The 24356-nt window shown below is 37.5% G+C and overlaps 1 protein-coding gene across 7 annotated transcripts; it reads right to left on the bottom strand.

Moving 5' to 3' along the window:
- Positions 1-125: 125 nt before the first annotated feature.
- On the bottom strand, positions 126-24356 carry LOC110026699 (protein TRANSPARENT TESTA GLABRA 1-like). Of its 7 annotated transcripts, XR_002294243.1 has the most exons (3): positions 23188-24356; positions 4783-4828; positions 126-142 (listed from the first exon to the last, which is right to left on the bottom strand). XR_002294243.1 is itself a non-coding variant. In XM_020727779.1 (2 exons), exon 1 carries the CDS (start codon positions 24218-24220, stop codon positions 23195-23197), a length of 1026 nt encoding a protein of 341 aa, XP_020583438.1. In that variant the 5' UTR covers positions 24221-24356; the 3' UTR covers positions 4684-4828; positions 23188-23194. The 7 variants fall into 7 exon arrangements, 6 of the variants coding, with proteins under 6 accessions (XP_020583438.1, XP_020583423.1, XP_020583450.1 ...); XM_020727779.1 differs by lacking the exon at positions 126-142 and having other exon boundaries at positions 4684-4828; XM_020727764.1 differs by lacking the exons at positions 126-142; positions 4783-4828 and adding an exon at positions 6427-6857.

Raw genomic sequence — 24356 nt, 5'->3', positions numbered from 1 at the left:
CAAGCTCGAAGTTGGTAAAGCTCTAACAGTGATTCCCAACCCATTAATGACAAGATCCTCTGTGAATAGCATATGAATCACCCCAGCAACAAGTATCAACGGTTATCCTAGCAAAGACTGCTACAAGATCCACTTAAAATACCTGGCATAAGGTGCAACCCATCTAAGAAGATAAGCTAACCAACCAAGACATAAAATTATAAGACTTGAGTCGGGGGACAACTCAGTAAACAAAAAAGGAACTTTTTTAAAAAATCGATCCATCCATTATCACAACTAAGCCTTTATCATAAGAAAAATAAAACATACAGTAAATTGGTTTTCTTTCTTTTCACCTTTCGGGCATTACCATTCCTTCATCCTCTTGACACTCCCAAAGGAGACAAGAAGCATGTCTTTGTTTGGGGGATCAACTAAAGGATTTGGCACATTCTCCATGACAATGGTTGAAAGTTGACCAATTCATATGAGAATAGATGCAAATCAAATATAGAATGTCAAAGACTCTCATCTCGCCTTATTTATAAGGACCAAATGTGTGGAAGTCAAAGAAGTTCAATCATTGAATCAATGATTAAGAATAAATGATATATAATTTTTATATTAATTTCTCTAATTTTTATCATAATGTCGCTTTCAAGAAGTGAATTAGAAACTAAACTAAGTACATCAAAAATGTGATAGTGCTGGTCCTGAGGAGATCTGACAGTCCAGAATGAGGAGAGTACGACAAAGAATGACCTACTAACAGAAAATCAGGAGGCCCACTTATCCAACAAGATGCAGCAATCCGAGCCAAAATAAGCAAGACCAAAGTTGACCGAGTCATGAAAGATTATCAAATGACCCAAATCAAAGTAGAAATAAGACATCCAAGCCAACCTTCATGAAGAGATCGACTCAAGAGAAGGCCTAGCCCCTCGGAATCTCCAATAAGAATGGAGAGGTCTAAAAGCTCTCTCATATATTATTAAGGGTTAATAGGCAGACTAACTCAGCTGGTCGAACCAGCTCTGCCGACCTAAAGCTAATCAACTACATCAGATCGAAAACGCCGACTAAGCCCAGCCGAGCAAACTGACCCTGTCAAGCTAAGGCCATACAAGCTCAACCAAATGAGAAAGAGAGTGGTTGAGCGATAGACTCACATCTATGAAATAATTAGAATATTTTGTACAACCCCCATTAAAATATAGGCAAAGATATAATCTCGTCTTTTTTTACTCTCCCTTATAAATAGATGAGATTATTTCATTTACAAGGGAGGTAAATATACCCTATTTTAGCCAAAAAAAAGTATGGAAATGTCAACATGATTGATATAATTTACCATTCATTATTGTTCACTATTCTCTCCTCTCTCCTCTCTCCTCTCTCCTCTCTCCGCTCTCCTCTCTCCTCTCTCTTTATCTTCCTAAGCTATATTCTTTGGGGCGTGATTCATGAACAAATCAAGATTCAACATATATTTATCATTGTCGCATCCTTTTTTGTTTGTGGAATCACATCCATGAAATAGAACTATTCAAGAAGGAAATAGAGGGTGAGTATAATAAGAGAAAAGAGAGAAAAATATTGTCCTACATTTATGAGGCATCCGATACATTGAAAATTGAATCATCAATTTTATATTGACTCCCGCTTATTTAGAGCTTTTTTACTTATATTAAATGTATAAATTATGATTATATACAGATCTCTTGAGACCTCTGGTAGCTCAGGTTTTTCTCTTACTGCCTTAAGTGTTTAAAATATATTACTTTTGGCCTTCTATATTCTACATGTGCGGCATTCAGAAGTCATCTCATCTTCGCATCAAGCACCTAGTCGGCCCTCTTCCCTGAAAATATCCTCCTCGAGTCATGATTTTGTGGACAAGTGGAACGCTGCCCCAAGGTTGTATGGCTATTGTCAGTGCATGTTCCTTATGCTTGAGGCTCTACACACCGTTGTTTGCATTCGGCCCAGTGGTACTTGGTCATTCGCTCTTTTCCATTCGCACTCAAACATCAAATGTCAGAATAAGCACGCCTGTGTTGGATCATCTTTGGCTCTCCTATTCTTTTAGTGTGGATCTTCTCACAAGTTTGGGGTAGTAAAAGAATCCTATTTAGTTGGCCTTTAGTTTTGTTGACCTAGTGTCTTTTTTTAGTTAAACATATTTAGTTCTTCCATTTTCTCATCTCTCTTAAAAACTTGTGTTATAATAAGAATGAGAGAATAAATATATTAAATTATTATAAAATTTAAATGCTAATTATGACGTGGTTACTCCATCATATTCTGGATTTTAATCCTTATAAATAAGATAATGAGATGTCACTAAGGTTGTTTGCCTAGATAAAATTAAATGCATCTCTCTTGGTGCACTCTAAATTCTCCGCACCACCAACTTCCGTGGCAATAAAATTGTATGCGTGTGTTGCTTTGGGGTAGGCATCTCAGACGACTCGCATGGAGATAACAGTTATAGAGTTGGATTCACGGATGGATGATCCCGCTAAGGACACCCTTGCATAGGCCAGAGAGGCGACTAAACTATTGCCTGAGAGATTGTTCGCTCTAGGGGGTGTCGACGAATATTTCACAAATTCAAAGTGAATGTGGGTTAGATTGTTAGGCTCTTTCTTATAGCCAGCTTTCCACAAATGTAATCTTTAACCTTGAGTTTCTTGGAGTTCGGCCAGTAGGTGGTATGATCCTTCCGAACAGTGAATCCCACGTGATGTGCATAGGCACGATAGCTTTCATATGCTTCTTCCTCACTGTGAATAATGCTACTAAGAAACTTCTCTGCGATAGGAATCCTTGCATGATGCGAGCAACTCCGAAGGCTTCAAAAGAAAAACTATATAACAGTAAACACTCAGTTAAAAAACACAAAGAAAAAAAAAAAAAAAAAAAAAAAAAAAAAAAAAAAACACCAAAAAATTGAAGAGAATTTATGTGTTTCCGCAATCGCCCAACAAAACCACCTGATTCGTCCAATCTGCTGGCTTTCACGTGCAATCTACATGATTTTGCATCTTCAATCTCCATAACAGTACAACAAGAGAGTTGAATAACCCAAGAATTGAACAAGAGAGTACAACTAGATAGCTGGTGCTCCGTCACACACACACACACACACACACACACACACACACACACACACACACACACACACACACACACACACACACATATATATACATGATTTTGCATCTTCAATCTCCATGACAGTACAACAAGAGAGTTGAATAACCCAAGAATTGAACAAGAGAGTACAACTAGATAGCTGGTGCTCGTTCATAAAAAAGCAGAATTCTTAAACCATACTAACGAAAAGAAAAAAACCATAATGATAAGCCGCGTTACCAGGTTAGTTGGTGCAGCTCCCAACTTCGAACCATGTAGTTTATGTATGTCATCTTTGTTCACTACTGCAGCCCATGTGACCATCTATAACCTATATAGCTCACAGCTCATGTAGCCCCAATTATGGCCCTTGCAGCCTCCGAATGTCATTACAACTCCCAACTTCAGACCTACAACCTATGAACGTCATCGTAGCTCACCATCATGGCCTATGTAACCAAACTATAGCCTATGTGGCTAACAACTTGTGCAACTCCTTTCTCCAGCCTATGCGGCCTACGGACGCTATCACAACTCATGTAACTTCTGACTCGAGTCCTGCAGCTTAAAGACATTATAACAAATCACAACTACGGCTTATGCGACTCACAGCTCATGCAGCTTCCTATTAGGGACTCTATGGCCAACTGAAGCTCTTGAAGCAACTATCTGCAACCCACACAACTAACCATTACCATGGCTTTTAGCTACAGCCTATACGACGTTACTTCTCTTTCATTACCTGAGTGTATGTTAAGTCTTCATGAAATGTTAAGACAAAAATTCATTACTTTACTGACACGGACCTTCCGACATGCATCAAAAGAAAAACATATAAATTGAGATCTATATCATGTAAATTGATTGTAATTTGTAGTATAATACCAACTGTGTAAATGACCGATTATGTAAAAGAAAATATAAACATATTATAGTGAGTTAAACCATCACAAACAATCTAAATTTCTGATAATTTAAACAGCTACTTATGTTTTAGCATTGCAGTGGTTTAAATTGTTGCAATTCTAAAAATTATTAACAACATGCGGTTTAAACCATTAATAATGCTCATCATGGTTTAATCCGCTACAAGTCTCACAGCACTGTTGTGCTAAACCAAGCTAAAACTCCCACGTTTTGACCACGAATATAGTCCAAGGCATTAGGTAACATTAGTGAATGTAAAGAAAAAGAAAAATAATATATATATATATGCGAGCAATTTTTACACTAATTTTTTGTTTTCAATTTGATGTGTCTAACTTATGAAAAAAATCAAGTGGAGGACCAAAAGTGTCACATTAAACAACAAAATAACTAATAATTTGATAAATTGAAGGACTATATTAACGAGAAGGCATATACATAAATACCACACAATTTTTAGGTATTTACACATCAAAGACCTAAAGTTTAATTTTCATAATTAAAACCCTCAAAACTTTCATATCACAAAAAATTAAAACAGATGGAACTTGAAAATGTGAAATACACATTTTCGGGCATAATTAAAGTGATATAGATGCAAAAAATTAAGTTAGATGATAGACATGTAAATAGATAAGACTTATGTTGTGTGTAAATATTTCAGAAAAAAAAAACAAGCCATGAAAAGATGCACTTTCAGTAATAAATAATCTTTTCAGAAGAAAATTTAGAAATTACCCCAATAATGACCAATGTGCTGTACAAAAGAGCTTGCCCATGTGACCTGAACATCATCAGTAATAATTAACTTCAAAGAAAAGCATCCTTGCTGTCAGGTATATTTACATGTGATATACATTCAAAGATTTTAATCAGAAGAAACCACTAAGATAAAATTTTACTTAAAAAAAGAAACTTTGAAATAAAGCAGTGCACTCTTTCAATATTTATTGTGGTAGAAAAGCTAAAACAAAATTACTATTTGCACAATTGGCCAAGCCTGGACTGGATATAATATTGTTCTGTTTTTTCTTACAGACAACAATGAGGCCAATGAGAAACACGCCAGCTTGTTAGTTGGAATTTGAAGCTGCCATAGGCCATTAGTCCTTCAAAGCATCGCGCAAGGCTGTCCAGCTCGCAAACAGCTGCCTCGACCGGGATCTAAAACCAGGCCTCTCATGTGCGAAGTGGTCGAAGTTCTGAAACATTTGATACAACTCAAGGACATGGCCAAAACAATAACCTGAATGCCAGGAATGCTTCTTTATCAGAGAATGGACAGTAGCCGGAGTGGAATCTCTACAATGGTGCAAGTGGGACACGAACGCTGACGAACCATACACAGATGACCGCTACTGGTGAGAAAGAGCAATGAATCTCATTCTGTGATAGTGATTCAATCGAAAGTTGTCATGGCTTCCTAATTAAAGAAGATGTTTTTCTTTAAATTTTGTGAAAAGGCTCATCTTTGAAGGTAATATTGTGGGATCTTGGTTCACGAACAAAGATGGATCTGAGGATTCCATCATCCGTGTTGTTATTTGAATTATATATTTGTTGTAATGAAGGGATAGTTTTCTAAATTTGTTAATTGTAAATGCAGTTAAGATGAGGTGTGATGAGTGTTACTGTGATTGGAATGTGCCAGATCTTATAAGCTATACACATAGTGCTTTTAAGTGAACAGATAGATAAACAACTTGATAACTATTTGTATACGATTCATTTATGTTTTTATTTCACACAGTTGAACGAATTTGAACAAAATTTTTAAATCTTGATATATAAATGGGAGTAACTTGAAAGTAGGCATGATTCTTTATTTATATTAAAATGACTATTTATTGTCTAATAAGTGGTTTGTGAAAAGGTTATATTTAAAGTTGGTTTAGTTGTTTTCTTATGTTTTTTTAATGCTATTATATCAAGTTTTTCATTTTTTGTGATCTTCAAACGTGACTCAATGAGCCGCCTCAACACTGCATCAAGAATGAAGGCATGATACTTATTTTCGTTATTGGAGGTGGAAGCCACAATTTTTGGGGCATTTACATGCTACGTTTTCTAAACTCATGAAGGAGATCGAACCGAAAATTCATAAATACATAAGAATGCAATCGTATAAAATATGTAAAATATGAAGTTTTATATAATAATATTTCAGGTACAATAATTGAGATGAACAAAAAAGCTTCATAAAGTATTATTTGATGAAAAAATATACCCATTTTATTAACGCTTGGGCATATATAGAGCCTTGCAACATTCATAAATAAATTTCTAGACTTTATTTACAAATAGAACCTTACATTAGATACAAATCTCAATACTCCTCTTCTAGATGGGCAAAAGATATTCACTAAACTCATCTTGCCTCCCCTAGATGGGCAAAAGATATTCACTAAACTCATCTTGTCCACAACCTAGACAAATCTGATGAGCTAAGTCCTTTGGTTAAGCAGTCAGCCACTTGCTCTCAAGTGCCTACATGAATTTGCTCCAGTAGATCGTTATTCAGACTTCCTTGATGAAGAATCCATCAATCTCCACATGTTTGGTTCTATCATGTTGCACCGAGTTGTTGACAATGTTGATCGCTGACTTCTTGTCGTACCACAACTTCATTTTAGCTCCTTGGTCCACCTTGAGCTCTACCAACAAAGCTCTCAGCCACACCATCTTAGCAACTCCTAAGGCCATAGTCCTATACTCTGCCACTGTTGTTGACCTCGCTACTGCTGCCTGTTTCTTGCTCTTCCAAGAGAGCAAGTTGCACCCCTACAAACACGCAGTATCTAGATGTGGACTTCCTGTCACCCATACAACACGCCCAGTCAGAGTCACAATAGCTCTCAATGTTTATATGTTCATTCTTCTCTGATGCACTCTTTAGGTACCAATATTTTATGAGAGCATATCAAGGTGTTCTATTAAATTATAATTTTCTTAAATACAAACTGAATATCATTAAAACACTCTAATTCTTGTCAAATAAAAATAGCAAATGTATTTTAGCTATGCCTTTTCATTATTATCTATTCAAACACTTCTCATAACTGAAATGTAGCATTAAGCAAATTAGAATTAATGACTAAAAATAACATTAAAGAAACTATGTTAAAAATGAATTACAGATATATCGATCCTCTGAAATGTATTATAGAGAAATTCATTACCTAAAGAGGGTCCAAATAAAAAAGGGACATTTACATACAGACCATCCAATTCCTATGCATTTACATATTTAACACCTAAATTTTACATTTTACATTTATACCACCAAAAGTTTTCATATAACATAAACAGTACCACTATTTTAACTTCTAAAAAGTGCAGCACGTCATTTCATGCATAAGGTGGCATATATGTAAAAATCGAAGTATAATTATTAGATAAGTAAATACATATGAATTGAGTGGCATGAATGTAACTCTTCCAATTAAAAAAAAAAAAAAAATACACAGAACATTAAAAATCAGAAATATCAAAGGATGAACATAAAAAGCATGAAATGATAGCTATTACTCAATATTTCTGAAGAAAAGAAATCAAAATAATAATACAATACATGGATGTCACCTGCTCCCATACAGAATGTTGAAAAAACATTTCAGGAACTCCTATCATCCAAGACTACTTTCATCTTCATACCAAATTTAAAATTAATAAACATCCAAAAGAAGAATTCAAGATAAACATGCTAAATATAATGGAAGAATATATAAACATGTACTACATGTACATTATAAATATGAATTATATAACTGGACAGCAATATTATCTCTGAGTTGAATCATATCCTCTGCACCGTGCCCATCAGCCGCGTTTGTATCTGTATTAATGCTCATTGTCATTAAAATACACTCCCACTCTAACATTATGCGCCTCTGGATGAATAAATTGGCCATCAATATCACATACCTCAAACTTTGGATCAAATCATGAATGATGCCTAGGTATGTAGTTATGTAGTGTCATCGTTGCAACCACAATAAGTCGTCGTTTTTTAAAAGTATAATTAGGCACATCTCTAATAATCTCTCATTTCTTCCTCCATACACCAAACACACACTCTATTACAACTGACATCCACATTCAAATTCCAGTATGTGATATATTGTGTCCGGATAAGTTTTAAGATATCCCCTCTATAATGGATACCCAACATCCACTAAATAAAATTTTCATATACATTAAATATGTAAATTGAACAAAAACTAAATTTAAAATAAAAGTGTCATGTGTCGAACCCAGACATTTTGGGGCAAAGAATGTCAAACACATTAAAATCAATTTCAATCATTACATTTTGTGTTTTTGAGTTATGTTGCTCTATCTAAGCTACTTGATCCTCAATAGGAATGTCAGCATCAACATGTGTCATAAATAGCACTAACGCAATCCTAGAAATATGGCATGTAATGTGCATCCTGAAGAATTTCAAATGGAATATCATGAAATTGATTATTTGTAGATCTTAAAGCATCCATTAATAACCTAATTAATGCTTAAAGACTAATACAAAAATTTTTATTTATTATTTCCATTAAGTGTTGGAAACATTCAGTTGTAGCTCTAACATATTAATTATGCACCATAATATCTAATATAATTGAAATGACTTCTATAGAAGTTGTTATTCGTGATCCATTTAAACCATAAGATCATTCAAACAAGTCAAGTAGGTCAATAAATATTATTTGTGACATTCTGAACATATTTTGAAATCTCACTGGATATCCATATAAAAGTTAATGTATCCAATTAGCCCCAGTATGAGTTGATGTCATACATGGACGCTTATTCATATATTGTGCTTGGTGATCAATAATCATACATGTTATTGTGTTATTTAAAATACAAAATTGAGCAGATCTCATTAGTTTATTAGTTGACAGATATTCCTCATCTTAGTAATCACCATCATAATCCTTAGACATTGAGTTATCTATAAAAAATAAATTAAACGTAGTTAATTTATGAAAGATAAAACGAGAAATAAGTATATTACAAATAAAAAAAGAGATAAGAAAGTAAGAATAAAAATAGGAATCAGATGAAATTTGAATGTATCGAATAGAGAAGTGCTCAATTAGAAATGATATAATTAATTGACTATGAATCTCAATAGCATGCTGAGAAGTTACACCATTGTCATAGAAAAAAAGCAAATATTTTGATGGCTCTAATGTCATATCAATTTTTCTGATAAAATTCAACTTATAATATTCATAACAAATATATATGGGATTTCATATATCCCTTAATATGAGTTTAAGAAAGATAATTCATCTGAATAAATCAAACCAAGAACTAAAATATTGTAGTCAATGAAATTATTACAATTTGAAAATAAAAATAAAACTTAGCATATTTTCGAAAATGTGAATACATGTTAGTAAATGAATTTGCAACCACATTATATCGTGTATAATGAGCAAATACATATTTGCACTTTCGAATTAGTCTAAAATCTACAAGTATTTTCTTTTGAGTCACCCTATTTTTCATCCTTGGGAATGCACGTGAAATTTCTCTTTCATTTTTTTCCTTAAGGAAATCCAAAGCGAAGTCGTAAAACTCAACATCGTCGATTATCTCTGATATATTGGCTAACTCCTTTGAAGCTTCATGTGATGTAATAGATTTTCATGAAGCAATCAATGCAGATATAACTTTACTAATAGATTGGGAAGCATTAGGGGGGTCGATTCGGGTCAGCAGGTAAGGTTCGGGTCTAATCTGAAATTGACCCGACCAGAATAGGTATGATTCGAACCCGACCTGAATATTATACAGGTCAAAAATCCCAACCTGAACCCAACGCACATTCAACGTATCGACCCGGACCCGACCCACATAACCCTTTAATATAAGGAATAACTGTAATGTGAGTTAGAATTGGATCATTTTCAAGTCAATTCCGAGTTTACAGAAAAATTTCAAGTCAATTTAAGGTTGGCGGATCAACCCAAACCCAACAGCAACAACAATAACAAGTCTTTATCCCAACAAGTGGGGTAAGCTACTAGAATCTTTTTTCTTTATTGTGTTGTATTGAGTGTCATAATTTCATTTAATTCTAGTAAATTAAGATCATTTTTATACAAAATGCCAAAGCCTTTTTAGGCCTAACTCCATCTTTCTTAGCATAAGTCAAATCTAAAACATCTACTCTCCTGATCGGATCATTAGATGGTCCATGTTTAATTTGACTAAACCAAACCATCTAAGATGACTCTCTCTAATCTTGCTCGCCACTAGAGTTACACCAACCCTATCATGGATATATTCATTTCGCATTTTTCTCTAAGTGTCAAGCCACTCATCCAAATAAGCATTCTCATCTCAACAACAACTAACTTTATTTTATGCTTCTCTTTTAAAGGCCAACATTTTGCGCCATAGAGCATTGCAGGTCTCGCCACCATCGTATAAAATTTTCCTTCAAGTCTAAGCGGTACAGGTACATTTCTATCTCACAATAGGCCCAATGCATTCCTCCACTTCAACCGACCAACTTGAATTCTACTAATAACATACCATCTATATTTCCATCACTTTGAACAATAAACCCGAGATATCTAAAACATTCACACATTTTAATGATTTGATCACCCACTAGAGCTACTACTCTTAAAATTACATTCTATGTATTCAATTTTAGTTCTACTCAAACAAAAGCTTTTATACTCTAATGTAGGCCTCCATAATTTAGAGCTACTACTCTTAAAATTACATTCTATGTATTCAATTTTAGTTCTACTCAAACAAAAGCTTTTATACTCTAATGTAGGCCTCCATAATTCAAGTTTTTCCAAAACTATTTCTCTAGTCTTATCCACAAGAAGGATATCATCAATGAAAAACATAAACCAAGTCACGTCCTCCTATAAATGTCCAATAAGAGCATCTCATAACTAAAACAAAAAAAATATGGGTTTAAAACCGATCTATGATATAATCCAACTAAAATATAAAAATACTCGGTTAATCCTCCTTATGTTCGAACGCAAGTAACAGCTCTAGTATACATATCTTCAAGGACTTAAATATAAGTCATATCAACACATTGCTTCTCTATAACTCTTCAAAGAATTTCTCTTGGAACCTCATCGCAAGCTTTTTCTAAATCAATAAAAAATCATATGCAGATCCTCTTTATTCTCTTTGTATTTAAAACCTGACCTAAAAAATTAAACGAATTAGGATCTTTCACCCGAACCCGACCCAAAAAATTATTGGTGTCAACCCAAACCCAAATTTTTTTAGTCGAGTTTAGGTCAAGTAGGTGTCTCGGGTTAATTTTTGTCATCCCTAGGAAGTATGCAAGAATGCATCCATATTATATAAGAGAAAATTTCTACCAACTTAATTTTTTTATATTTTAGCTTCGTACGATGGGATGGGGCGGGCTTATCTGATATTTTTGTGCCAATTTCGGTCAAACCTTCAAACCCAACAGCATTTGTAATATTGAGCTCTTCATCATGACTTTCATCATCAGATAATGAATCAATCATCCTAAATTTTAGTTCAGAAGGTAGAATACTCGAGCTTAACAGCCAAACATTCTCATCAGTCACTACAATACGACCAAATATTATGTCTAATTTCTCTTCCAACTCTGACATTATTCCACTATAACGAATTTTCTTCACAACAGGATTAGCCTATAACAACTTAGAAAGAAATTATAATCTTGTTACATAATAGTGGAAATTTTATTTGAAGTACTTAAAAAATATATACATTTGAAGTTTATTTTATATTTTTCAATCGATTTCATCATATTTCAGTCCTATGTCATATTAAATCTTTCCATAACTTCAACTCCTTCTTCAATTGATCTCATTTATTATTTAGTTATGCACGATATAAATGTCATACATGTACTCTTATTAAAAATTTTCATAATATTCTCTCAAACAACCTTACTAAAATGGATTGTGCGTCTAATACCCAATTTTATTTATTTATGCACGTCATAATAAAGTATTTTCAATTTCTCATGTTACGGGTCCACCACTATCACGACACGGCCTGATGCTTAAAATTAACAAAGGCGAGAACTACGGTCAAATAATATTAAAATTTCATTTTAGTTTTTCACAAATATATTTTAGGAACTTCCAATATATATAAAAGAGCCACTAAACCACAAAGTGCAATAAAATTTAAACATCCAAAAACAACTAGGGGTGTGAACAATCTGATTTTGAGCCAATCCAGGCCAGCTAGAAATCGGATAAATTTTTTTTAGCCAGATTGAAATTCGATCGTGGATCGATCCTACTAAATTTCAATCTGATCTGGTGTGGGTCAATCGAAATCGGATCAAAATTTTTATAACCAGATCGAAATCGGATCGTGGATCGATCCTACTAAATTTAATCTGATCTGGTGTGGGTAAATCCAATTTTCGAGCCAAATTGAATTGTAAATGAGTCGGTTTGAATGCCATTTTTGGCTCGTGAGCCAAATCAATCCGGCTCGAACCTGCCTTAGCCCGTCCGACCAACTCACCATCAAAAATGCAATTTTTTTGTGAAAGGAGGAGATTCGAAGCCTTGCCACTCCACTCAACCAAAAAATTCCTCACCACCCGAGCTGGCAATGTGTTATACATGTAAAAGTAAAAGTTTAGGTGTTGAATATGTAAATACATAAGAATTTATTTTGATTCTGATCCGAGCCGAGGATGGATTGAAATTGGATCGAAATAAATTCGATCCTTTAATTTAGCTCGTAGCTCGACTCGAATGTCTAAATCTGATTTTGATCTGAGCAAAAATTCGATCTGATTTTCGAGCGATTTAGGATCTTCAAGCCAATTTCACAGCCCTAACAATAACATCTTCTAAAGATAACAATCTCAAATCAACATATAAATTGTCTCCATATAGAAGTAAACAAAAGAAAACTAAAATCACATCATAAACTAATATCTCCTATCAACTACAGTCCTCCTGTAAACCAAATTTCTCCTACCAGACATATTCTATCAACTACAGTCCTCCTCCTGTAAACCAAATTTCTCCTACCAGACATATCAACCTAAAGTTTTTCTTCTCCTAAAAGAAAGCATTAATTGTAACTGTAAATATGACTTAGTGAGAATTATGATCTAATATGCATTAAATTACGATGTTTATGTTATGCATGAATGACTCAAAGAATATACAATTTATTTCATTATAAATTCTTGAACTTTCACTTTAATTTTATCTCTTCCATTCCACTTTAAGTATTTACCACTTGAAAGAATTTAATAATCATCACAAAATTACTGTCATGCCCGAATGTATCCTAAAAAATGAGTCTGAAGACACCTCAAAATTTTACTCGAATGTACCCTCAAATTGTACCCAAAAGTACCATTAAATTATACCTGAAAGTACACATCTACAATTTTCTTTAATGTGCATAAGTATATTGCATCCCCTGCCAGCATAATCTGGAGGTAAATCTGTATGACTTAATCTTTTACTTGACATTTCATATCAATTAAAGTCTTTTAAATTACCATTATATGTAAGTTATTTTCCTCTCATTGTTATGTCATTTCAGAATTTCAATATGCAAAGTATAACTGAAAAACTTATTTTAAATTATTTAATAAAGCAATTATTCATTTATTAAAACAGTAATTTGATGATAATAAATATTCACTCACTTTTGTTTACAAGAAATTTTTGTAATACTTTTCCCCCACTAACTTCTTTGGACAACCACCTATATTAATTATATGTGCAAATTATTATAACAATCTCTTCTAAAGGAAACTTAAATATATCTATCTGCATATCATTAAATTAACACATAAAAATTAACATACTATTCCTTACCTTAAAATGTCTGGTTTGTTTCTTGCATAAGACACCTCTTTCTCCCCTCAAATTCAAAATTATAACTCCCCAACCTCAAGTATTTCCTGATTCAAGTCAACTTTATTTTAACATTATATATATATATATATAACATTTGGATAATTTGCTTAATTTTAATATTAATATTTATATTACAAGTTGTTCGGATCAGTCCTCCCCCTAACTGGCAGGTCCTCCAATTTCTCCTTAGAATCTGCAATCACTTAACATTAGTGTCAATTTCAATAAAATTTACTAATAAAATTATTAAAAATTTTACTAATAATATCATTAAATATACTCAGTTAATTTGATTAATTTAAATAAGAAGATTAGCCTTATAAGTTCTCGAAACAATCTCCTCTCTCACTGGCATGCTCCTTTAACCTTTCCCTTGAATTTGAAATAATTAATTGTTAGAATCCTGAATACAATAGAACTTGCTAATAATACTATTATTAAATACACCCAAACACAATATATACATAAATTTATTTATATAATAATAAATTAATTAACTTATAAAAATCTCAAATATACCTTTTTATAACTTCGACGACCCAAACCTCACGCACAAGCTCCCTCATTGCACGCAAAGATGAAACCCGCAGCCTCCTTCCTCTGCGCGAGCGCACCACAAATCCCTTTTCCTCTCTTTTTACCTTCACACGGCTCTCAATAACCCTGATGCACACAAAGACCATGACTCATCTTCCTCCTCTTCTATGCGAGCACAGCGTCGGAGAGTGCTTTCTCCTCCTCCTTTGGCCTCGGCTCGACCCAATAGGATACGCACACTGCTCCTCTTCTTGTTCTTCCTGGCTTCGGTTGCGGCTCACCCAACACTGTGAGTCCTTGACAATCTCGTTTCCTCTTTCCTCTACACATGAGTAGTTAGGGTGACGCTGAAATTGGTAAGACATACACACAACCCTTTGTTCCTCTTATTCTTCTTCGCAAATAATAATGAAGCTCCCCATGGTGAGTTGTTCGGTCTGATGAACCCCTAATCCAGTAAATTCTGCAGTTGACTCTTCAATTCCTGCAACTCCTTAATTGTCATTCTGTAGGGTGCCTTGGATACAGGCCCAGAACCTAGCAAGAGCTCAATACAAAATCCAATCTCTCACTGATAACAAAAATAATTAAAATTTAGCGGTGCACAAAAAGCAAAGTTTTGTTAATATAAAATAATACGATTACAACAAGACTCAAACGGAAAAGGGATTACGACAACAGACTAACTTCCAGTTAGGGTTGTAGGAAGATATTCGAAGGCGGCGGTGGTGGTGGTGGTGGCGGAGTGGTAGGGTCGGGTGACTGTTTGGGTATGTTGAGGTGGTGTTTGGTGGGTTGTAGATGATCTAGACAGTATGGGTGTAGAGGGAGTTGGGGTGGATGGCAGTTAGGGAGGAGGGTCGGGGAGAAGAAGAGGAGGATATATGGAGGATATAACACCACCTCGGAGCAGGATACAGTCGAAGCACCAACTGTTGTCGGATACAACTCTAACAAGGGGAAGAGGACTCCACAAAGGAAATCTGAATACAACACAGCAGTAGTGACCCACCCACACACAGAGGACAACAGTTTTTAGACTCTCAAGAAAATGGGGTAAAGTAAGAAGAAGCCAGAAAACACTGCAGCAGCCTGCGAAGCTTCCCTAGATAGCGATAGTTCATGCCTCTTCCCACCTTCGCGAGAATTTGCGATCCCAGTCCCGCTTACACTATGCTTCTTCCATCGTGATGCTTCACGGGAGAATTCGGCCCCGCGGGATCGAAGCGCCTCACTTTTGGGCGCCTTCAGCACACGCAACCGGGCACTGTTTTAGCGCCCACACCTAAGCGTTGTTTTAGCTCTCATGTCAACTTCATTTGTCGAAGCTCTAGGCCTTCAAATATGATGTCAAATCAGTGATATTGAACGTGGCTGCAATGTTGCAATTCCCAGTCAATTCAATCTTATAGGCGTTGTCGTTCAACCTCTAAAGTACTTTGAAAGATCCATATACTCTCGGCTTAAGCTTCACGAATGATCAGACAGAAAATCTTCCCTTTTTAAACTGAATCCATATGAGGTCGTCTTCATAAAATGTTACTTTCTTCCTAGGGTTATTTGTCTGTGCCTGATATTTGTGATTCTACTTAGCAATCTCCTTGCTAACTTCTTCATGCGTCAACTTCATTTGTCGAAGCTCTAGGCCTTCAAAGTATGGTGTCAAATCAGTGATATTGAACGTGGTTGCAATGTTGCAATTCCCAGTCAATTCAATCTTATAGGCGTTGTCGTTCAACCTCTAAAGTACTTTGAAAGATCCATATACTCTCGGCTTAAGCTTCACGAATGATCAGACAGAAAATCTTCCCTTTTTAAACTGAATCCATATGAGGTCGTCTTCATAAAATGTTACTTTCTTCCTAGGGTTATTTGTCTGTGCCTGATATTTGTGATTCTACTTAGCAATCTCCTTGCTAACTTCTTCATGGATCTATTGAATCTCGTGAACTCGTTCTGCGACATCCTTACTGCTTTACGAAAATGGCATGAGTTGCACCAATTCTAGTGGCGCGAGCGGATTGTGTCCGTACACAATCTCGAAGGGAGTTCGTCCAGTAGTTTGACTGATAGATCGATTATAGGAGAACTCAGCTTGGGCTAGAAGAAAATCTCACTATTTTTTATTTTTTTCCCATGAAACACCTCAGGAGAGTACCGAGGCTCTAGTTTACTACCTCTGTCTGTGGATGGGCCGCTGAGCTGAATTGGAATTTGGTTTCATGTTTTCCCCACAAAAGTGACTCAGGAATTTGACATCTTTGTCAGAGGTGATGGCCTTCAGAATTTCGTGCAACCGTACAATTTTTTTGAATTATAGATTGACAATGTGAGAGGCATCTAATGTCCGGTGACAGGGTATAAAGTGGGCCCACTTAAAGAACCTATCTACCACAACCATAACGAAGTCCTTATTCCTTTGGGTCCTAGGGAGTCCCACCACGAAATTCATGCTGACATCGACCAATGGTGCCTCTGGTACTGGAAGTGAAGTTGCAATCCTGCATTCTGAGTCCTTGGCTTTGTCAGGTGACAAATCTTACACTGCCGGCATGTCGCTCCACATGTTTCGTCAGTTTGGGCCAAAAAATGCTCCATTACGAGGGTGAGGCTCTTGTCCATGTCGAAGTGACCTGCTAATCCTTCGTTGTCGCTCTCCTGTACAATGACTTCTCTTAGTGAACACTGAGGAATGCATAACTGACTCTGGCGGAACAAGTATTCATCTATTCAGTAATATTGCCCTGTTAGCTGCATCTGACGTAGCTCACATGTCTTTGAAGTTTTCGTCTATTTCATATAGATCCCTTATGACCTTGAAGCCCACAACTCGAGCCTTTGAAATGTTCGTCTTTGAAATATTTGTTTATTTCAATAGATGTCGATGACTAAGTGCATTGATTATGCGGTTCTTGCTTCCCGTCATGTGTTTTAACACAAACAGATATGAAACTACAAATTATACCCAAGCGGCGTGTTAGCCCTTCAGTTTGTTCTGGTTATTGAGGAATTTTAAGGCATCATGATAAGTGAGTAGTGTGAAATCATTCGCTAATAGGTAATGTCTCTAGTGCTCTAGGACCCTAACAATGGCATAGAATTCCTTGTTGTATGTCGAATATTTTATCCTGAACTCATTCAGCTTCTCACTGAAGAAGGTTATGGGGTATCCTCCCTGGCGCAAGATTGCTCTGATCCCTACGTCGGAGGCATCACACTCTACTTCAACAAGTTGGTTAAAGTCTGGTAGTGCCAGCACGGGTGTCTGCGTCACCTTTTCTTTTAGTGTGTCAAAATTGTCCCGAGTTGCTACTATCAAAGCAAACTCCTTCAAAAGTTCGATCATAAGAGAACTCGGTGAACGATTGTGGGGCAGTCCAGCTGATAATGGCCTCTATCTTTACAGGATCCATCTGAATGTCTGCCCCAGATATGACGTAACCTAGAAAGCATATCTAGTTTGTCATGAAATGACATTTCTTCATATGGTCATATAGTTGATTAGCTCGCAGTACCTCGAATATTGTCTTTAGGTGATGCAAGTGATCCTCCTCCGAGTGATTGTATACTAGAGTGTCCTCAAAGTAGACAACGGCGGAGGATTCATGCATTTTATTTATTTATTTTTTTAATGACACGGTGGATATCCAATGTCATTTAGAAATTTTAGCATGTAAGAAGGTTGTAGTGGGGATAAATCGCCAATGGTCTTTAACTTGGCCGAGGTTATGCATCATAGTGTTACTCAATGATGTCAGCCTGTATAAGAGGAGCCAACAGAAGTCCACTGATGACTTATTAACTCATTCAAGGGTGTTTGTTGGAGCATTGCTCGCTTACGAACTTATGTGGAATGGGTCAGGTGTAGTCCACCAAGGACTGTTAACCTATCCATAGTTGTTTACCAGAGTAAAAACTCGACGATGTTAACCCATATGGAAGATGATAGATCAAATCCCCCTGTGATTGATCATGCTCCGACTAAGATACAACCAGAGTTGTGTATTTCTCGCGTCGAGGGAGAGCATAAAGTGACTCGTGAATAAGTCATTATACTTTCTAAAGATATCCTTTATATAAAGGAGAGTAAGTGAATAATATTTGGGATTCATTGATCATGTATGAGCTGCGGTGTAATAACACATGTGGACCACATGACTGAGGTGTTACTGATAGTACTTGCGAATATTTTATGCATTCCAAGTCCGGGGCAGGATTTTTCCATCTGAATCTTTGAGCTTGAAGGTTTTAGACTTGATCATGACAGCCACGATATATGGGACTTCCCAGAGAGGTGATAGTTTATTGCGATGAGGAGCGTAAGACCAAGTCACCGACGAAGATAGGTCAAGGCTTGACTCTCCGGTTGAAGTGGCGAGCAACTCTTTGGCGGTAGGAAGCAGCTCTAAGATGGGTCACATCGCGTGTTTCTGGGAGAAAATCCAAATGTTGTTGGAGCTTTTCCTCGTTGCTATCTGAGACGAAAGTCTTAACTCTCGAGTTTGAAACTGCAATATCAACTGGGATAACAGCCTTAGTGTCGAAACACAAGTTATATGGAGTTTCCCCCGTTGGAGTTTGCGCGGTAGTGTGATAGGTCCAAAGGACGTTGTGCAGCTCTTCTACCCATTGCCCCCAGTCTTCTCAAGACGAGTCTTCAACCCCTTAAGCAACGTCTGATTTGTCATTTATGTTTGTCCATTTGTTTGGGGATGCGCCACGGAAGTGTACACCAACTGCATGTGAAGATTCTTGCAGAATAATGTGAAGACCCTTCCAGTGAATTGAGTCTTACTATCAGTGATAATCTTTACGGGGAGCCGAAAGCGATAGATGATATTTTTCCAGACAAATCGTTTGGCATTTGAAGTCTTCTCAAGACGAGTCTTCAACCCCTTAAGCAACGTCTGATTTGTCATTTATGTTTGTCCATTTGTTTGGGGATGCGCCACGGAAGTGTACACCAACTGCATGTGAAGATTCTTGCAGAATAATGTGAAGACCCTTCCAGTGAATTGAGTCTTAATATCAGTGATAATCTTTACGGGGAGCCGAAAGCGATAGATGATATTTTTCCAGAAAAATCGTTTGGCATTTGTTTCACTGATCTTGGCGAGCGGCTCTGCTTCTACCCATTTGGTGAAGTAGTCGACAGATAAGATGATGAATTTTCATTGTCTGGTAGCTATTGGAAATGGTTTCATAATATCTACCCTTCATTGGTTGAAAGGCCAAGGACTCAGAAATGATGTGAGTTATACCGGCGGCGCATCATAAGATAGGAATGTAGTTGACAACTCTTGTATTTTTGTATAAACTCTAACGTGTCTTGCTTAATTGTGGGCCAGTAGAAACATTATCTCATTATTTTAAAAGCAAGTGTCCTGCCGCCAAGATGCTCCCCACATATTCCGGAATGAACTTCTCGTGGAGCATAATCAGCTTCAAATGAAGCAAGACACTTGAGATATGAACTTACAAATGTCTTCTTATACAGTTCATCCCCTATAAGAATGAAGTTGGCAGTCATGTGCCGGATGTGAATTAATGTAGTAGCATCATCTGACAGTATTCCATCTCGGAGGAAGGAGATGATGGGATCCATCCAAGATGACTCTCTTGAGTCATCTATAGATAGTATCACCTATGGGTCATGAATGCTAGGAAAATGTATCTCCTCAATATATCTTTTATAGAGATCTCCAGTTGTTGAAGCTGCAAGCTTGGAGAGGGCACCAGCTTGAGTGTTATGCTCCCAAAGTATGTGAATGAGCTGACATGTTTCAATTTACGCAATAAGTGTTTCTACCAGACTGAGATACTGCACCAGTTGTAAGTTATGAGCGTCGAATTCTCCTTCTACATGGAATGCGATGAGTTGAGAATCATTATAGATAATCATGTTTCGTACTTCACAGTCGATGACAAACTTTAATCCGACGACAAGTGCTTCATATTCGGCAACATTATTGATGAGTGGGAATTTCAAATGAAGTCTGTACTCCCAAATGTTTTACTTTAAGAAGATAAGTAGTATTCCTGCACCAGCTCTTGAGATTCTGAATACTCTGTCTAAGTATAGTGTCCATTGAGATGACCGTGGAAGAGAAAAGGGTGGTTCATCAGAGGTAGGCACTGTACATTCTACCAGAATATCGGCCAACACCTGTGATTTGATGTTTGGTCGTGGTAAATAGCGGATGTCGAATTCTCTCAATTTTACTGATCATTTAACTAATCTTTTTTATACTTCTAGTTTATGTAGGATAGTCTTCAAAGGGAGTTGCGTGTAGATATTGATAGTGTGAGCCTGGAAGTACGAACGAAGTCTCCTTGCTGAGAATATCAGGGCTAACACAGTCTTGTCCGCCATCGAATAACAACTTTCTGTACCAGAGAGAATCTTGCTAACGTAGTATACTGGTTTCTCAACTGCGTTTTTTATTCTGATAAGAACAGAGCTTATTGCATGTGGCGAAATAGCCAAATAAATATATAACATCTCTACTTGGATGGGCATTGAGAGGAGGGGCGGTGAAACCAAATATGTCTTGAGTTGCTCGAAAACAATCTGACAATCATCTGTCCACTGAAATTCGGTGTTCCGAGCACCTCTGAGTATCATGAATAACGACAGATACTTATCCCCAGAACGAGCCAAGAAGCGGGATAAAGCGGCTATACGATCATTCAACTGTTGTACCTTTTTGATGTTTTTTGGAGGCATAATGTCCCTCAGTGCCTTGATTTTTTCTGGGTTTACTTCAATTCCACGATGAGTAACCATGAATCCCAGAAACTTTCTTGATGTGACTTCGAAAACACATTTAGTCGGGTTAAGTCATAAATCGTATTAATCGTATTGACGAAGAAGTTAGAAACACTTCTTCAGATGAGAAATGTGTTGGGATGCTTCCAGACTTTTTACTTATCCCTAGAACGAGCCAAGAAACGGGATAAAGCGACTATACGACCATTCAACCGTTGTACCTCATTGATGTTTTTTAGAGGCATCATGTCCCTCAGCGCCTTGATTTTTTCTGGGTTTACTTCAATTCCACGATGGGTAACCATGAATCCCAGAAACTTCTCTGATGTGACTTCGAAAACACATTTAGTCGAGTTAAGTAGTAAATCGTATTGACGAAAAAGTTGGAAATACTTCTCTAGATGAGAAATATGTTGAGATGCTTGCAGGTTTTTTTTATTAACATGTCATCAACATAAACCTCCATTGTACGCCCAAGAAAGTTTTTGAAGACCTTCTTCATGAGTCATTGATAAGTTGTACCAGCATTTTTAACCCGATAACATGAATGACAACCTGATAACAATATAAGTCATTATCTGTTTGAAAAGATGTGATCTCCTCGTCCATTGGGTTCATCTTTATTTGATTGTACCCTAAGTATGCATCCATAAAACTTAGCATCTGATGTCTGGAAGTTGCATGAACAAGCTGATCTATGCGAGGGAGGGAAACTATCCTTCAGACAAGTTTTGTTGAGATCTGTATAGTCGACACACACTCTTCATGAACTACTAGTTTTTTTCACCAGGACGATATTGGTCAATGCAGGAAAATGGAATAACCACGGGGTCTGACCCAATTGCGAAAATCCACTATTGAATGATGATTACAGAAATCCCTTGTCCCACGGATGAGAAAGAGTTACTAGATTTTCAGATTATTGTGTTAGCTGACGGCGTCTGGTTGGTGGTGATTGATGATGATTAATGGTGGTCGACAATAGAATGTCTCCATGGAAGTCAACGGTGGTTGACGACGGCGAGCGGTGGTTGATGGAGGCCGACGGTGGTTGATGACGGACGGCGGTTGGTTGTGGTTGATGACGGTTGGCGATGGTCGATGATGGTCAGCGGTGGTCGATGATGGTCGACAGTAGTCGACGGCGGCTGGCCGTGGATGACAGGTGGGCGGTGGTCGCTGACGGTCAGTTGTGGTTGACGACAATCAATGATAGCAGTGATGATGTTGAACTTGAACTCTTTCTCAAAGCCTTAAGTTCTCTCTCAAGCCTCGGTCAGTTGTGGTTGACGACGATCAATGATAGCAGTGATGATTTTGAACTTGAACTCTTTCTCAAAGTCTTAAGTTCTCTCTCAAGCCTCCTCCCCATGTAGGTGGGACTCTATTTATAGTGTTATGGGTGCAATTAATGCAGAAATATGAACCATTTTGATCAGACGGTCCGGAGAGCTTTCCTCGATCAGATGACGTTTGATGGATATTTGAGTGTCTTAACAATGTCGGAATTGAGCAATCTTAGTCTTGTTGGATTCGTCTTGTCGAGACCTCGACTCAACTATAAACTCGCTGAATTCAACATTCGTTTGACTTTTCAAAGGTGTCTGAAAATCTTTCAAAACTAGTTTAATCACTTAATTTGTGCTTGATTTGACTCGGTTTGGACTAACTTTGATATCATTAGATCTGTCTCATCAACTCGGTCAGTTTGACTATAAGTTTGCTGAAATCGAAGTTCCGGATGATTTTTTATTGAGATTCGTGCAGGATGATTAAAATTTGTTGGTGGCGTATCAAAAGTAACCAGAAATAAAACATCAAATTGTCCTAAACCAATTCGTAAACATCTTGCTACAAAGCAGGGTATAAAACAGATCAAGAAACTTCAAAGAAATTCACATATCATACAAAAGCAATTCTGAATGAAGGTAAGTATCTGCATACCTTGTTCTCAAACCCTAAGCAACTGCACCTTGTTCGAGAAAGCAACCCCAATCCAATCCCGATGAGCAGCAGACCATTGCATCTGGTTTATCTCCGCAGCAGCCTGGTATGCGAGCAAAGGATCAACCCCTTCAGGCGGCACAGTTGTCGGAATCTCCCAAATGAAAACCTGCCCATCGTCCCCTGCAGAGCATAGATGGCGAGCTGTCTGCGGCGCCCAATCAATCGCATTTACACTTGCCCCGTGCTTCTGCAACTCGGCCACTGGCAGAGCCGGAGAGCGAATGTCAATGACAACCACCCGGTTACTGTCCATAAGGATGGTAGCCATGTATCTGACATCCATCTTGTTCCAGGCTAGGCGGAGGAGAGAAGTATCGGGTCTGGGACACTCGTAGACAATCGCAGAGTGTTCTTTATCCCTGAGATCAAAGATTCTGACAGATCCGTCGGCTGAGACGGATGCAAAGACAGAAGCTCCACCCCAGGCGATGTCATAAACTTCCTTATCGTGGGCAATGAGCTGCGTCTCCACAACACAGCGCTCGATATCCCAAACAGTGCACGTGGTGTCGATGCTGGAAGTTCCAATGCGGCGGGGTTCCGCCTGGTTCCAATCAAAGGAGGTGAGGGGGGAGCAGAACTCGGTGGACTTGCTGGTGTTGAAGACGGAGCAGAGCTCGGTGGCGGATTCCTTGACGCGCCAGAGGCGGAGGAGTTCGCCGGAGGAAGCGAGGAGGGAATGGGGTTGGCCGGGGAGCGGCTTGGGATGGAACATGAGCTTGGTGGGAGGGTACTGGTGCTCGAAGGAGAGCTGAGGGTCGGATCGGAAGGTGAGAGTCTCTTCGTCAAAAGAAACGATGTCGACGCGGTTATTTATTTCCTCGATGAAGCTACCGAGAGCGAGGCACGGGGAAGGGGAGGAGGTGGAGAAGGCCATGGCATAGACGGGGTGGGGAGAGTCGAAGGAGTAGGAGTGATGGTTTTGTGTCTTAGGGTTTAAGAGCGATTCATGTGCGGCGAGGTTCTCCATCAGCCTTTTGCCGGCGAGGCCAAGGAATCTGTCTCCCGAGTTCAACCTCACTAGAGTGGCTCCCGCCGGAGGGGAAGTGAAGGAGGATTAGGGTTTTAATTTTGGAGATGGGTTGACAGTCACACGGTCTAACGGT

The sequence above is a fragment of the Phalaenopsis equestris genome, unplaced genomic scaffold (genome assembly GCF_001263595.1).
Source record: "Phalaenopsis equestris unplaced genomic scaffold, ASM126359v1 Scaffold000002, whole genome shotgun sequence".
NCBI lineage: Eukaryota > Viridiplantae > Streptophyta > Magnoliopsida > Asparagales > Orchidaceae > Phalaenopsis > Phalaenopsis equestris.
Note: the sequence above shows the minus strand (reverse complement) of the source record. Positions and strands in the feature narration are given on the sequence as shown.

Bases quoted from the DNA above. Each gene is read 5' to 3' on its own strand.
- LOC110026699 (XM_020727779.1), bottom strand. From the start codon at position 24,220: ATGGAGAACCTCGCCGCACATGAATCGCTCTTAAACCCTAAGACACAA.